The sequence below is a fragment of the Mytilus californianus genome, unplaced genomic scaffold (assembly GCF_021869535.1).
Source record: "Mytilus californianus isolate M0D057914Y unplaced genomic scaffold, xbMytCali1.0.p SCAF_4, whole genome shotgun sequence".
NCBI classification, from domain to species: Eukaryota; Metazoa; Mollusca; class Bivalvia; order Mytilida; family Mytilidae; genus Mytilus; species Mytilus californianus.
In genome coordinates this window covers 106,805,123-106,819,130 of record NW_026262690.1, presented here as the reverse complement: position 1 = coordinate 106,819,130, position 14,008 = coordinate 106,805,123, and the positions used below count along the sequence as shown (strand labels likewise).

At 33.6% G+C, this 14,008-nt stretch overlaps 1 protein-coding gene across 1 annotated transcript in view; it reads left to right on the top strand.

Moving 5' to 3' along the window:
• The window catches only part of LOC127739019 (aarF domain-containing protein kinase 1-like), a 19,080-nt gene extending 5,072 nt beyond the window's left edge, over nucleotides 1-14,008 (top strand). Inside the window, exons 4-10 of the mRNA XM_052250579.1 lie at nucleotides 209-412; nucleotides 1,119-1,277; nucleotides 2,016-2,174; nucleotides 3,046-3,162; nucleotides 4,746-4,892; nucleotides 9,713-9,910; nucleotides 12,491-14,008. Coding sequence (XP_052106539.1) covers nucleotides 209-412; nucleotides 1,119-1,277; nucleotides 2,016-2,174; nucleotides 3,046-3,162; nucleotides 4,746-4,892; nucleotides 9,713-9,910; nucleotides 12,491-12,847 — 1,341 coding nt within the window. The 3' untranslated portion in view covers nucleotides 12,848-14,008. The remainder of the gene's footprint in view (nucleotides 1-208; nucleotides 413-1,118; nucleotides 1,278-2,015; nucleotides 2,175-3,045; nucleotides 3,163-4,745; nucleotides 4,893-9,712; nucleotides 9,911-12,490) is intronic.

The following is a 14,008-nucleotide window of genomic DNA, read 5'->3' as shown; positions in this document are numbered from 1 at the left end:
GGCCATTTTCAAAGTAATTATAGAATATAAAAATAAATGCGTATGTAATGAAATACATGTTTGTACATGTGATATTATTATAAAAAGCTTTGACAAACAAAATTGTGTTTGTAGAAGATATTTTTGCTGTGACATGTCTCTAAATAATGAAACTTAATCAAGCTACTGACTTGGTAAAAACTTGACGATGGAATTTTTTTGTTTTCAGATTCATTGCAGATCTGCATTACGTCTGCGTGAACTTTGCTGTTCCAATGGAGGAGGATATATAAAAGTCGGACAACATGTAGGATCACTGGAATATCTATTACCAATGGAATACGTAGAGACAATGAAAGTTCTACACAACCAGGCGCCACAAACACCTGTTACAGAATTATTTAAAGTATTGGAAGAAGATCTTGGACAAAAGGTGTTAGTTTTTTCTTTAACTGGTACCGGTACTCTAATAGTTATATTTATGTGTTGTCCTATATTATTACATTTTTTTTATTGAAAATATTTCTTCTGAACTTCTTGTGACATCAAATTTCCATGATGTTTTCTGGTTTTACCATTGTGGGTCGACCCCAAACCATTAGGGGCTGAATAAGAAGCTCATGTTCATGTCTTGTTTTTTTTAGGTACAGGACATATTCGTACAGATAGACCCTGAAGCGTTAGGTGCTGAATCATTAGCTCAGGTTCATGCCTTGTTTATTTTAGGTACATGACATGAATGTACAGATAGACCCCAAACCATTAGGTGCTGCATCATTAGCTCAGGTTCAAGTCTTTATTATTGTAGTATCAGGACATGTTCGTACAGATAGATCCTGAACCATTAGGTGCTGAATCATAAGCTCAAGTTCATGTCATGCTTATTTTAGGTACAGGACATGTTCGTACAGATAGACCCTGAACTATTAGGTGCTCCATCATTAGATCAGGTTCATGCCTTGCTTATTTTAGGTACAGGACATGTTCATACAGATAGACCCTGAACCATTAGGTACTGCTTCATTAGCTCAGGTTCATGTCTTGTTTATTTTAGGTACATGACATGTTCGTACAGATAGACCCTGAACCATTAGGTGCTGCGTCATTAATAGCTCAAGTTCATGTCTTGCTTATTTTAGGTACAGGACATGTTCGTACAGATAGACCCTGAACCATTAGGTGCTGCATCTTTAGCTCAGGTTCATAAAGCAACTCTTAAAGATGGAACAGTTGTTGCTGTAAAGATTCAGCATCCCAAAGTGAAGAAACATTCATTTGTAGATATAAAGACCATGGAGGTAAGATCTGGTTTGGACAGAACAGGTTCATTTTTTATTCATCACGATTTAACGAAGATTTTGGGAAACATCTATGAGACAGCAATCCAACAATTTTTGTACACAAAAATAAACATCACATATTCTAAGGCCGTTATCGCTCTGATTTCACTAATGTATTCAACAAAAATGATAAGAGATCAGGGCTTCTGGTCATAAAACTTTACTCAGTTCTCATAGTACAAAATTTGTGCTCAAAACACCAAATCCAGTAATTTGATTGGTTGATTTCTGAGTCTGAGTACCATAATCATACACAATAGTGTTATGACCACAAGTATGCAATACACATATTAGTCTTTTCTTTGTTGTACAAGTGGTGCAATGATTTGAAAGGGAGATAATGTTGCAGCAATGTAACAATGTTTAGAACAAACTACCAGTAATTATAAAATGTAATTATGATATAATTTTAAAAATATTTACTCTGGTACTATGACTTGTTATTAGCTATTTCATTTTTCCAATTTTTTGTTTAAAACAGACAGTCGTTAGAATTGTATTGTGACAATAATTTTGATTCTACATCCGCTTTATATAAATTACAACCTGTCTTTTGCCATGGGCTGATATTTTTCACTCGTTGATCAGTATGAAGAATTCATAATGCAACTTAAATTTTTATTTAGCAATTTGGTATTCTAGAGAGCCTAAGCCTCTTGCAAATGCACAGTAATTCTGTTTTTTTTGTTTTTATAGCTTTTAGTACACGGTGTGGCTTTTGTATTCCCTGGTTTTCAGTATAAGTGGTTAGCTGAAGAAACTAAAAGGAACTTACCTCTAGAGTTAGACTTTCTACACGAAGGAAGAAATTGTGAAAGAGTACAAAGGCTATTCAAACATTTTAAATTTCTGAAGGTTATTATATATTGTGCTTTTGTTTTATATCCTCTTGAAACAGTAAGAGTCACACAGGCAACACTGTGACTTAAATTGTTATTAATCAATGTTTTCGAAAGCTCTAAGATAAATTCCATAGAATTAAGAAATAAGTTTTGGCAACACCCTGGTTTTGTTTTAAATTCTACCATTGACAACATGGTAGAAGCAGAACCAGACCTCAATATCTGAAAATATAGGGCCTACTGATGGTAAAATCAAAATAAACCTCAGGATTCAAAACATTATTTTGATTTTTTTAGGAAAATGTACAAAAAGTCAATTAGAATTAATGTTGCATTAGACAACATTATTTGAATATGACATTTTCTTCACAGAATGTTTTTTTGAGTTGTTCAGGTTCTGTTTGTCATGGTTTATTGAGTATTTTGACATTAAACAAACCACAGAGTGAAAACAGGATGTCATGTTAGAATATATGAAATGCTGATCTTACTTTAGAACAAACATAATATTAAGGAAATTTTTCAAGGTCGAATTTGGTTCTTTTGTATAAATTATATTTTAAAGTTTTTTTTTCTCTACATATGACCTATCCTTTTCCGTGTGACAAGTATGCAGGTTATGAAGAAAGATGAGGATATGTCAATAAGACAGCAATCCAAGAATGTGAATTCACAAAAAAAGACTCTTAAATGTTTTTATATATTTCAACAATGGACAAGAGTCTATACTATACCTTATATGGCCCCAAGTCTAAGCAAGTTTTTAACAAATTCAAAGTGGTTTGTTATCAATTCAAAGTGGCAATTGTTCAAACAGACTGAATTAGGGTTCTTGGAATAGAGTTGTAATGAAAATCCAAGAATTGCTATGGTTTTATTGATAGATTCCAAAGATTTACTGGGACTTGTCATCAGAGAGAGTCCTTACAATGGAGTTCTGTGAAGGAGGCAAGGTGGATAACAGGGAATATATGAAACAGCATAAGATATCTGTTGATGAGGTTGGTAGTTAAAAGTACTGAGAAAGTACTTATGAATTTGGATGCCAAATTTTGTTGAAAAATCTTTTGTAAGTGTTCACAAATGTGGATCTTAAAGGAGGTATATATGCAAGAAAGAAAATAAGATAAAAGTTTTACTTTCATGGTGAATGCAATAATTAAAATAATTAGTAGTGCATTTATGTACTTTTGCACCTCCTATTTCATTTCTTCATCTGAATGATTGTTGGGATTTTCTTTGGGATGACATGTACTTTGTCATGTCTGCACGGAATTATTTTGGGGGCTTCTTTAGCAAATCATGGATTTTGCAAGGGTGTCATTTTGTGAGCTTTGCTAGCAGTAACTCTAGTTTTCTGTACCTTAATAATTCTAATACATGCAATGCAACAGGTCTCTAGAGATTTAGGCATGTTGAACTCTGAGACAGTATTTGTAGATGGTTACCCAGTGAGTTTGTGCTTTCAGATTCACATACAGGTAATGTTTAATGTGTATTACAGGTTTCCAGAGATTAATGCAAGTTTTTCTCTTGGGATAATATTTGTTATGTCCATTCCATTCAAATCCAGTTTTATATGCATTACAGGTGTTAAGAGATTTAGGCAAGTTGTATAGTGAGATGATATTTGTACATGTTCATTGTTATCCACATCACAGAGTTCTCACACTCTTTTTTCCTTGATGGTCCTTGAAGAAAATCTGCTGGTTATCAGTGCACACTATTATTTCTATTGAAAAATACCTAAATTACGTCGGTTCTTTACAAAATTTTGGTGGTCAAAACCTTCGGGCCACCACTTTTTAAGAACTCTGCATTATGTGTATTACAGTTATCAAAGAGATTTAGGCAAGTTGTACAGGGAGATGATATTTGTACATGAATGTGTATTACAGGTGAAAAGAGATTTAGGCAAATTGTACAGTGAGATGTTACATGTATTTTTACATGGATATTTTCATTCTGATCCACATTATATGTATTACAGGTGTCAAGAGATTTAGGCAAGTTGTACAGTGAGATGATATTTGAACATGGATATGTACATTGTGATCCACATTATTTGTATTACAGGTGTCAAGAGATTTAGGCAAGTTGTACAGTGAGATGATATTTGAACATGGATATGTACATTGTGATCCACATTATTTGTATTACAGGTGTCAAAAGATTTAGGCAAGTTGTACAGTGAGATGATATTTGAACATGGTTATGTTCATTGTGATCCACATTATATGTATTACAGGTATCAAGAGATTTAGGCAAGTTGTACAGTAAGATGATATTTGTACATGGTTTATGTACATTGTGATCCACATATGTATTACAGGTGTCAAGAGATTTAGGCAAGTTGTACAGTGAGATGATATTTGAACATGGTTATGTACATTGTGATCCACATATGTATTTCAGGTATCAAGAGATTTAGGCAAGTTGTACAGTAAGATGATATTTGTACATGGTTATGTACATTGTGATCCACATATGTATTTCAGGTGTCAAGAGATTTAGGCAAGTTGTACAGTGAGATGATATTTGTACATGGATATGTACATTGTGATCCACATTATGTGTATTTCAGGTGTCAAGAGATTTAGGCAAGTTGTACAGTGAGATGATATTTGTACATGGATATGTACATTGTGATCCTCATCCAGGTAATGTTTTAGTCAATAAAACAGCTGAAGGAAACACAGAAATAGTCCTGTTAGACCATGGCATTTATCAGGTAATTTGGAAATTTAATACTGAAAATTCAGAAATTATTGCAAGGTTTTTATTAATGCGAATTATACGACTGGGTTAGTATTGCAATAATAAGAACTCACATTCTGAAATCTGACACATACATATGTTTCCACGTTTCCTGTAATCCAAAGGATTATTCTCCCATTTTGGTCTGTCATGTAGAAATCACAATAATAAATGCACCCAATAATTTCTGAATTTACAGTAGTTGAATAAATACTCTACATACACACAAATGTTAGTAATTTGGAAATAGTAATGAAAATTTGCTACACATATGATTTAGAAATCTTATATACATAAAGAGACAATTGATAAATCATTCTTGACCATGTTAAAGACATAATCTTTCAATCAGTTTAATTGAGGTCTGGTACTGTCATGTCAGTAACTGCTAGTAGTCCTTTTTAGCTCACCTGGCCCAAAGGGCCAAGTGAGCTTTTCTCATCACTTGGCGTCCGTCGTCCTGCGTCCGTCGTCCGTCGTCCGTAAACTTTTACAAAAATCTTCTACTCTGAAACTACTGGGCCAAATTTGACCAAACTTGGCGACAATCATCATTGGGGTATCTAGTTTAAAAAATGTGTCCGATGACCTGGCCAACCAACCAAGATGGCCGCCATGGCTAAAAATAGAACAAAGGGGTAAAATGTAGATTTTGGCTTATATCTCTGAAACCAAAGCATTTAGAGCAAATCTGACAGGGTGTAAAATTGTTTATCAGGTCAAGATCTATCTGCCCTGAAATTTTCAGATGAATCTGACAACCCGTTGTTGGGTTGCTGCCCCTGAATTGGTAATTTTAAGGAAATTTTGCCGTTTTTGGTTATTATCTTGAATATTATTATAGATTGAGATAAACTGTAAACAGCAATAATGTTCAGCAAAGTAAGATCTACAAAAAAGTCAACTTGACCAAAATGGTCAGTTGACCCCTTAAGGAGTTATTGCCCTTTATAGTCAATTTTTAACCATTTTTCGTAAAGTTTTGTAATCTTTTACAAAAATCTTCTCCTCTGAAACTACTAAGACAAATTTAACCAAACTTGTCCACAATCATCATTAGGGTATCATGTTTAAAAATTGTGTCAGATGACCCCGCCCGCAAACCAAGATGGCCGACATGGCTAAAAAATAGTACATAGGGTAAAATAAAGCTTTTGGCTCATATCTCTGAAACCAAAGCATTTAGAGCAAATCTGACAAGGATAAAATTGTTCATTAGGTCCAGATCTATCTGCCCTGAAATTTTCAGACCAATCAGGCAACACGTTGTTGGGTTGATGCCCCTGAATTGGTAATTTTAAGAAAATTTTGCAGCTTTTGGTTATTATCTTGAATATTATTATAGATAGAGATAAACTGTAAACAGCAATAATGTACAGCAAAGTAAGATCTACAAATAAGTCAACATGACCAAAATTGTCAATTGACCCCTTAAGGAGTTATTGCACTTTATAGTCAATTTTTTACAATTTTAATAAATTTTGTAAATTTTTGTAAATTTTTACAAAATATTTTCCACTGTAACTACTGGGCCAAGTTCATTATAGATAGAGATAATTGTAAGCAGCAAGAATGTTCAGTAAAGTAAGATCTACAAACACATCACCATCACCAAAACACAATTTTGTCATGAATCCATCTGTGTCCTTTGTTTAATATGCACATAGACCAAGGTGAGCGACACAGGCTCTTTAGAGCCTCTAGTTGGTTATTATCTTGAATATTATTATAGATAGAGATAAACTGTTTACAGCAATAATGTTCAGCAAAGTAAGATCTACAAATATGTCAACTTGACCAAAATGGTCAGTTGACCCCTTAAGGAGTTATTGCCCTTTATAGTCAATTTTTAACCATTTTTCGTAAATTTTTGTAATCTTTTACAAAAATCTTCTCCTCTGAAACAACTAAGACAAATTTAACCAATCTTGTCCACAATCATCATTAGGGTATTTAGTTTAAAAAATGTGTCCGATGACCCCGCCCGAGAACCAAGATGGCCGACATGGCTAAAAAATAGTACATAGGGTAAAATGCAGTTTTTGGCTCATATCTCTGAAACCAAAGCATTTAGAGCAAATCAGATGAGGATAAAATTGTTCATTAGGTCAAGATCTATCTGCCCTGAAATTTTCAGACCAATCAGGCAACACGTTGTTGGGTTGCTGCCCCTGAATTGGTAATTTTAAGGAAATTTTGCTGTTTTGGTTATTATCTTGAATACTATTATAGATAGAGATAAACTGTAAACAGCAATAATGTTCAGCAAAGTAAGATCTACAAATAAGTTCACATGACCAAAATGGCCAGTTGCCCCCTTAAGGAGTTATTGCCCTTTATAGTAAATTTTTTACCATTTTTCGTAAATTTTTGTAATTTTTTACAAAAATCTTCTCCTCTGAAACTACTAAGACAAATTTAACCAAACTTGTCCACAATCATCATTAGGGTATCTAGTTTAAAAAATGTGTCCGATGACCCCGCCCGAGAACCAAGATGGCCGACATGGCTAAAAAATAGTACATAGGGTAAAATGCAGTTTTTGGCTCATATCTCTGAAACCAAAGCATTTAGAGCAAATCTGATGAGTATAAAATTGTTCATTAGGTCCAGATCTATCTGCCCTGAAATTTTCAGACCAATCAGGCAACACGTTGTTGGGTTGCTGCCCCTGAATTGGTAATTTCAAGAAAATTTTGCAGCTTTTGGTTATTATCTTGAATATTATTATAGATAGAGATAAACTGTAAACAGCAATAATGTACAGCAAAGTTAGATCTACAAATAAGGCAACATGACCAAAATTGTCAATTGATCCCTTAAGGAGTTATTGCCCTTTATAGTCAGTTTTTTACAATTTTCATAAATTTTGTAAATTTTTGTAAATTTTTACAAAGTATTTTCCACTGTAACTACCGGGCCAAGTTCATTATAGATAGAGATTATAGTAAGGAGCAAGAATGTTCATTAAAGTAAGATCTACAAACACATCACCATCACCAAAACACAATTTTGTCATGAATCCATATGTGTCCTTTGTTTAATATGCACATAGACCAAGGTGTGCGACACAGGATCTAAAAGAGCCTCTAGTTAATTTATGTTAATTAATGTTGATTATTGTCATTTTGCATAGTTTCTTCTGTTACCTATTCTAACATCAGACTCGGACTTCCTTCAAACTGAATTTTATGGTGAGTTTGCTGTGTGTTTGTTTATTACACATTGGATAGAGGTATAGGGGAAGGGTTGAGAACTCACAAAACATGTTTAACCCAGCCACATTTTTTCGCCTGTCCCAAGTCAGGAACCTCTGGCCTTTGATTAGTCTTGTATTTTTTTTGTTTTAATTTTGGTTCTTTTATATGTTTCGGAGTTTAGTGTGATCTCCATTTTCGCTGAACTAGTATACTGTGGATTCATTTATTTTCGTAGGTACCAATTTTCGTGCTTTGAGTAAAACTTGCATATTCGTGGATATTTAATTTCGTGGTTTTGGCAAAGTCTGCATACATTCCTTTAGAAAATTTGCAATTCGTTGAATATTTAAATTCGTGGTTCCCTTGTACCCACGAAATCCACGAAAATTGGTATCCGACGAATATTAAGGAATCCACAGTACATTATTATTTAGGGGCAAGCTGAAGCCTACCTCTGGTTGCTGGATGTTCTCGCTGTGTTGAAGACCCATTGGTGGCCTTGGGCTGTTTTCTGCTCTTTGGTCTGGTTGTTGTTTCTTTGAAGCATTCCCCATTTCCATTTTCCATTATATTTATTGTTAAATATAAACATAGAATCTTATTAATTCAACAAAAGTATTTTGAACAGAACTTTTTGCTTTTATTGTCTCGACTGTTAGAAAGCTGCAGAATGCGAGGCATAGGGTTCACCTGACATCGACCTCATTTTATGGTTCAGTGATCATGGTTAAGTTTACTAGTCAAGTTCATATCTCAGATACTATAAGCAGTAGGACCTCTATATTTGGTGTATGGAATGATTGTAAGGTGTACACTTCCGACTGGCAGATTTATCTTACCTTGATCTCATTACCATGGTTCATTGGAAAATGTTTAGTTTTGTGGTTTGGTCTATATCTCAGATTCTATAAGCAATAGGGCCACTATATTTTGTGTATGAAATGATTGTAAGGTAAACATGTCTGTCTGGCAGGTTTCATATGACCTTTACCTAACTTTCATGGTTCATTGGTCAATGTGAATTTTCATGGTTTTTGTCAGTTTTTCAGATACCATAAGCAATAGGTCAACTATATTTGGTGTATAGAATGATTGTAAGGGGTACATGTCTGTCTGGCAGGGTTTATATGACCTTGAACTCATTTTTATGGTTCATTGGTCAATGTTATGTTTATGTGGTTTGGTCTGTTTTCAGGGACTAGAAGAAGAAAAAGGACCACTATATTTGGTGTATGGAATGATTGTTAGGTGTACATGTATGTCTGGTATGGGTCATCTGACATTGACCTCATTTTTTCATGAATCATTGATAATGTTAAGTTTATGTGAAACTTATAGTAAAACCTTCATATTACAGACTTTCAATCATATCAATTTAAAGCAGGCGAGACATAATCTTGTATATTCCTGAAATTAGAACATTCACTCAACCATTTTTTATAAATAAAAAAAAAAATTTGGAAAGAAATTTCTCCAAAAAGAAGTACAATAGTAAAACCTGTTCACTAGTTCACCAAGTCTCACTTGGATGTGTTTAGCTTTAGCTGTCTTGTATTTCACTTACTTTTGATTATGTTCATTTTTTTTATTTCAGTCATTGACAGATGAGTTTCGTGTAAACTACTGTAAGCTATGGACATCTTTGATAAAGGCTGATTTAGAAGGTATAAAAAAGTATTCTACTGCTATGAATGCTGGAGATATGTATCCATTGTTTGCCTGTATGTTGACTGCCAGGTCATGGAAAGCTATATCATCTGGAATAGATAAACAACAGTACACCAAGTCAGAAGTAAGTTGTGTACAGAATGAAAATTATATCAGCAGAACCTGTCATCTATTACAGCATAGCTAGTGTTGATTAATTTATCATTAGGTACATTGTACCAATTACATATGATTTAATTGGTAAAGGTAAACCGTGAATTCAAATATTCAAAGAAGTATAAATTTCTATTGGCTTGTATGCAAACTTTGGCAAATTAATGAGTACACCTTTTCCCCCATCAATCCACAAATTGGTACCCACAAAATCAAGTAATCCACAATTTTTTGAGTGTGTTCTTAACACATACAATTTAAGCTGCTCATCATTACCACACAACAAAACCATGAACAATAAAATTGAGAATGGAAATGGGGAATGTGTCAAAAAGACAACAACCCGACCATAGAGCAGACAACAGCCGAAGGCCACCAATGGGTCTTCAATGCAGCGAGAAACTCCCGCACCCGGAGGCATCCTTCAGCTGGCCCCTAAACAAATATGTATACTAGTTCAGTGATAATGGACGTCATACTAAACTCCAAATTATACACAAGAAACTAAAATTAAAAACGACACAAGACTAACAAAGGCCAGAGGCTCCTGACTTGGGACAGGCGCAAAAATGCGGCGGGGTTAAACATGTTTTTTGAGATCTCAACCCTTCCCTATACCTCTAGCCAATGCAGAAAAAACAAACGTACAACAGTACGCACAGTAAAACTCAGTTCAAGAGAAGTCCGAGTCCGATGTCAGAATAGGAAACAAAAGAAAATAAACAAAATGACAATAATACATAAATAACAACAGACTACTAGCAGTTCCATAATCAGAAAAATGGGAATAGTTTTTTGTCGAGCCTGCAACTTTTGTCGCAGAAAGCTCGACATAGGGATAGTGTTCGGCCGCGGCGTTAACTAACTTCTTACAAGCTTTATATTTTAGAAGGTGGAAGACCTGGATGCTTCATACTTTGTATATAGATGCCTTATGTTACGAAGTTTCATTGCCCATTGTCCTTGACCTCATTTTCATGGTTCAGTGACTACTTGAAAAAAAAGTTAAGATTTTTTGTAATGTTAATTTCTCTCTTATTATGAATATTAGGATAACTATATTTGGTATGTGCGTACCTTGCAAGGTCCTCATGCCTGTCAGACAGTTTTCACTTGACCTCGACCTCATTTCATGGATCAGTGAACAAGGTTAAGTTTTGGTGGTCAAGTCCATATCTCAGATACTATAAGCAATAGTTCTAGTATATTTGGTGTATAGAAGGATTGTAAGGTGTACATGTCCAACTGGCAGGTGTCATCTGACCTTGACCTCATTTTCATGGTTCAGTGGTCAAAGTTAAGTTTTTGAGTTTTGGTCTTTTTTTTCTAATGCTATATGCAAAAGGTCAACTATATTTGGTGTATGGAAATATTTTATGACGCACATGTCAGTCTCGCAGGCTTTATTTGACCTTGACCTCATTTTCACGGTTCATTGCTCAGTGTTAAGTTTTTGTGTTTTGGTCTGTTTTTCTTATACTGTATGCAATAGGTCTACTATATTTGGTGTATGGAATGATTGTAAGGTGTACATGTCCAACTGGCAGGTGTCATCTGACCTTGACCACATTTTCATGGTTCAGTGGTCAAAGTTAAGTTTTTGAGTTTTGGTCTTTTTTCTAATACTATATGCAATAGGTCAACTATTTTTGGTGTATGGAAATATTTTATGATGCACATGTCAGTCTCGCAGGCTTTATTTGACCTTGACCTCATTTTCACGGTTCATTGCTCAGTGTTAAGTTTTTGTGTTTTGGTCTGTTTTTCTTAAACTATAAGCAATTGGTCAACTATATTTTTTGTATAGAAGGATTGTAAGCTGTATATGTCTGTCTGGCAGGTATTATCTGACCTTGACCTCATTTTGTTGGTTCATTGGTCACTGTTAAGTTTTCATGGTTAAGTTTGTTTCTTAGATACTATAAGCAATAGGTCAACTATATTTAATGCATAGGTTGATTGTAAGGTGTACCTTTCTGCCTGGTATGGTTCATTTGACCTTGACCTCATTTACATGGTTCATTGGTCAATGTTTAGTTTTCTTGGTTAAGTCTGTTTCTTAGAAACTATAAGCAATAGGTCAACTATATTTAGTGTATTGAATGATTGTAAGGTTGATAGTTGTAGTAAAGCTTTATATTTAGGACTATCAAAATAATATCAATGGTTAGTAAGGAAGGCGAGACATTTCAGCGTGTGCACTCTTGTTTTATAAGAAGTGAGGTAATACTGGTATATAATACTTCTTTGTGTGAATATAACTTTTATATAATATTTTGATTTGTTCCATTCATTATTTCTTATATCACATTCTAATTTTCAAAAGATGCCTGTATGATATTTAATAGAAATTCATTTTTTTTAGCCTTGCCACTTTGTATTGACACTTTATTTTCAGTCAAATTTGATAATGCTCTTTGATGTTGCAACAATTGTGCATGTTTATTTGACCTTTCACACATATACCTGTTAAAAATGAGCTGATTTCATTTTATTCAATGCATCGAATTTTAGAGTACATTACAAGAAATTCCATTTATTTCTTTTTTAGGATGATGAAATAAAATCAAACGCTGCCAATTACCTCATACAGATCTCTGAAATTCTGAACCGTGTACCACGACAGTTACTTCTCATCCTTAAAACAAACGATGTGTTACGAAGCATTGAGTATACGCTACAGACAAGAGCAAGTTCAACATCATTTATAAACATGTCACGGTGTTGTATTCGTGCTGTGGCTATGGACAGTGAGAGGAAATGTAACACTTGGACAGGGTGGCTTCAAATTAGATTAGCCAAACAGTGGCAATTATTTAAAATTAATATATATGAGTTTTTTTTATGGGTACAGACTTCTTCAGTTGTTCGGTTTATGAGTAGAAAAAATAATGTCATAGCTTTATGATGAAAGCTTTTTCTTAGGTTTTTAAAATATTGTTCTGTGATACCAGTATTCTTAATGTGTCTATAAAACCTCAAAAATGATTTTGATGAAAAATTAACATTGAATTTATGATTGCTTTTAAGATTAGAAATTTCATACAAAACTTTAAAAAAGCAAAGAAAATTTAGCAACAACTTGTGAGGTGACATCATTTGTTTCAATGATATATAACAAAAATTCTGAGGCTGCCACTTTATAGAAATGCAAATTGTATTTGAATATTACCGAAGACAGTTATAAGCTATTAAAGGTGCATTAGATGTCAAATTCATGTACACCGATTTTACCCAAATTTTCATATTTTATTTATAACATAATAAATCGAATATCCTAATTATAAAAATTCCAAAAGAAACAATGCATGGGCTCGCTATAATGTATCAACATTTAGTACGTTTTTTAGACAAGACACCATCTATTTATCCATCGAGATGACCTCCGATGACTACATACGGTCATTAAAATCAATATTTACATAAATATCAATATAAGTAGATAGCGAGCAAGTGCAATCAGATTTTTCTAGGTCTGTTTGATTTCATGTTAAGGTTAAAAATATATGTAAATGATTGTTTTACCTGGATATGATTGATTTTTTGTGGGCCAGATCGGTCATAGAAATGGTTATTCCTGGTGGCTCCCTTGTTTCACTTTTCAATGTTGACATTCTTTCTTTTCAATGAATGAGCCACATTATGAACAAATAGCACCCATCTCCAAATTCAAGTTAAAAGGTTCATGCATACGAATTCAAATGAGTTGAATTATTAACTTGCAAGTCAATAATACACCAGTGATGTTTTTTAAGCTTATTTTGGCGAAATTGGACCAAACTGACTGCTAATAGCAAATTATTATTTCATTTTTCCGCTCTCATAAATGTTTTTATTATTTTGTCGAATTCATAGCTAATGCCCCTTTAATGTAGATAAGTATTTAGGACTTACAGAAAATTGAAGGTATATAACATTTGCTAACTGCTGTATGTTGTTAGTAAGGAAATTATTACACAGTAGAAAATGATGAACACTACTTTTTACTGAATTGCATTGTAAGAAATGTTTGAAATTGTTTTAATAAATCTGTAAATTTTTTATTTTCAATATGAATTTATAATTTTTA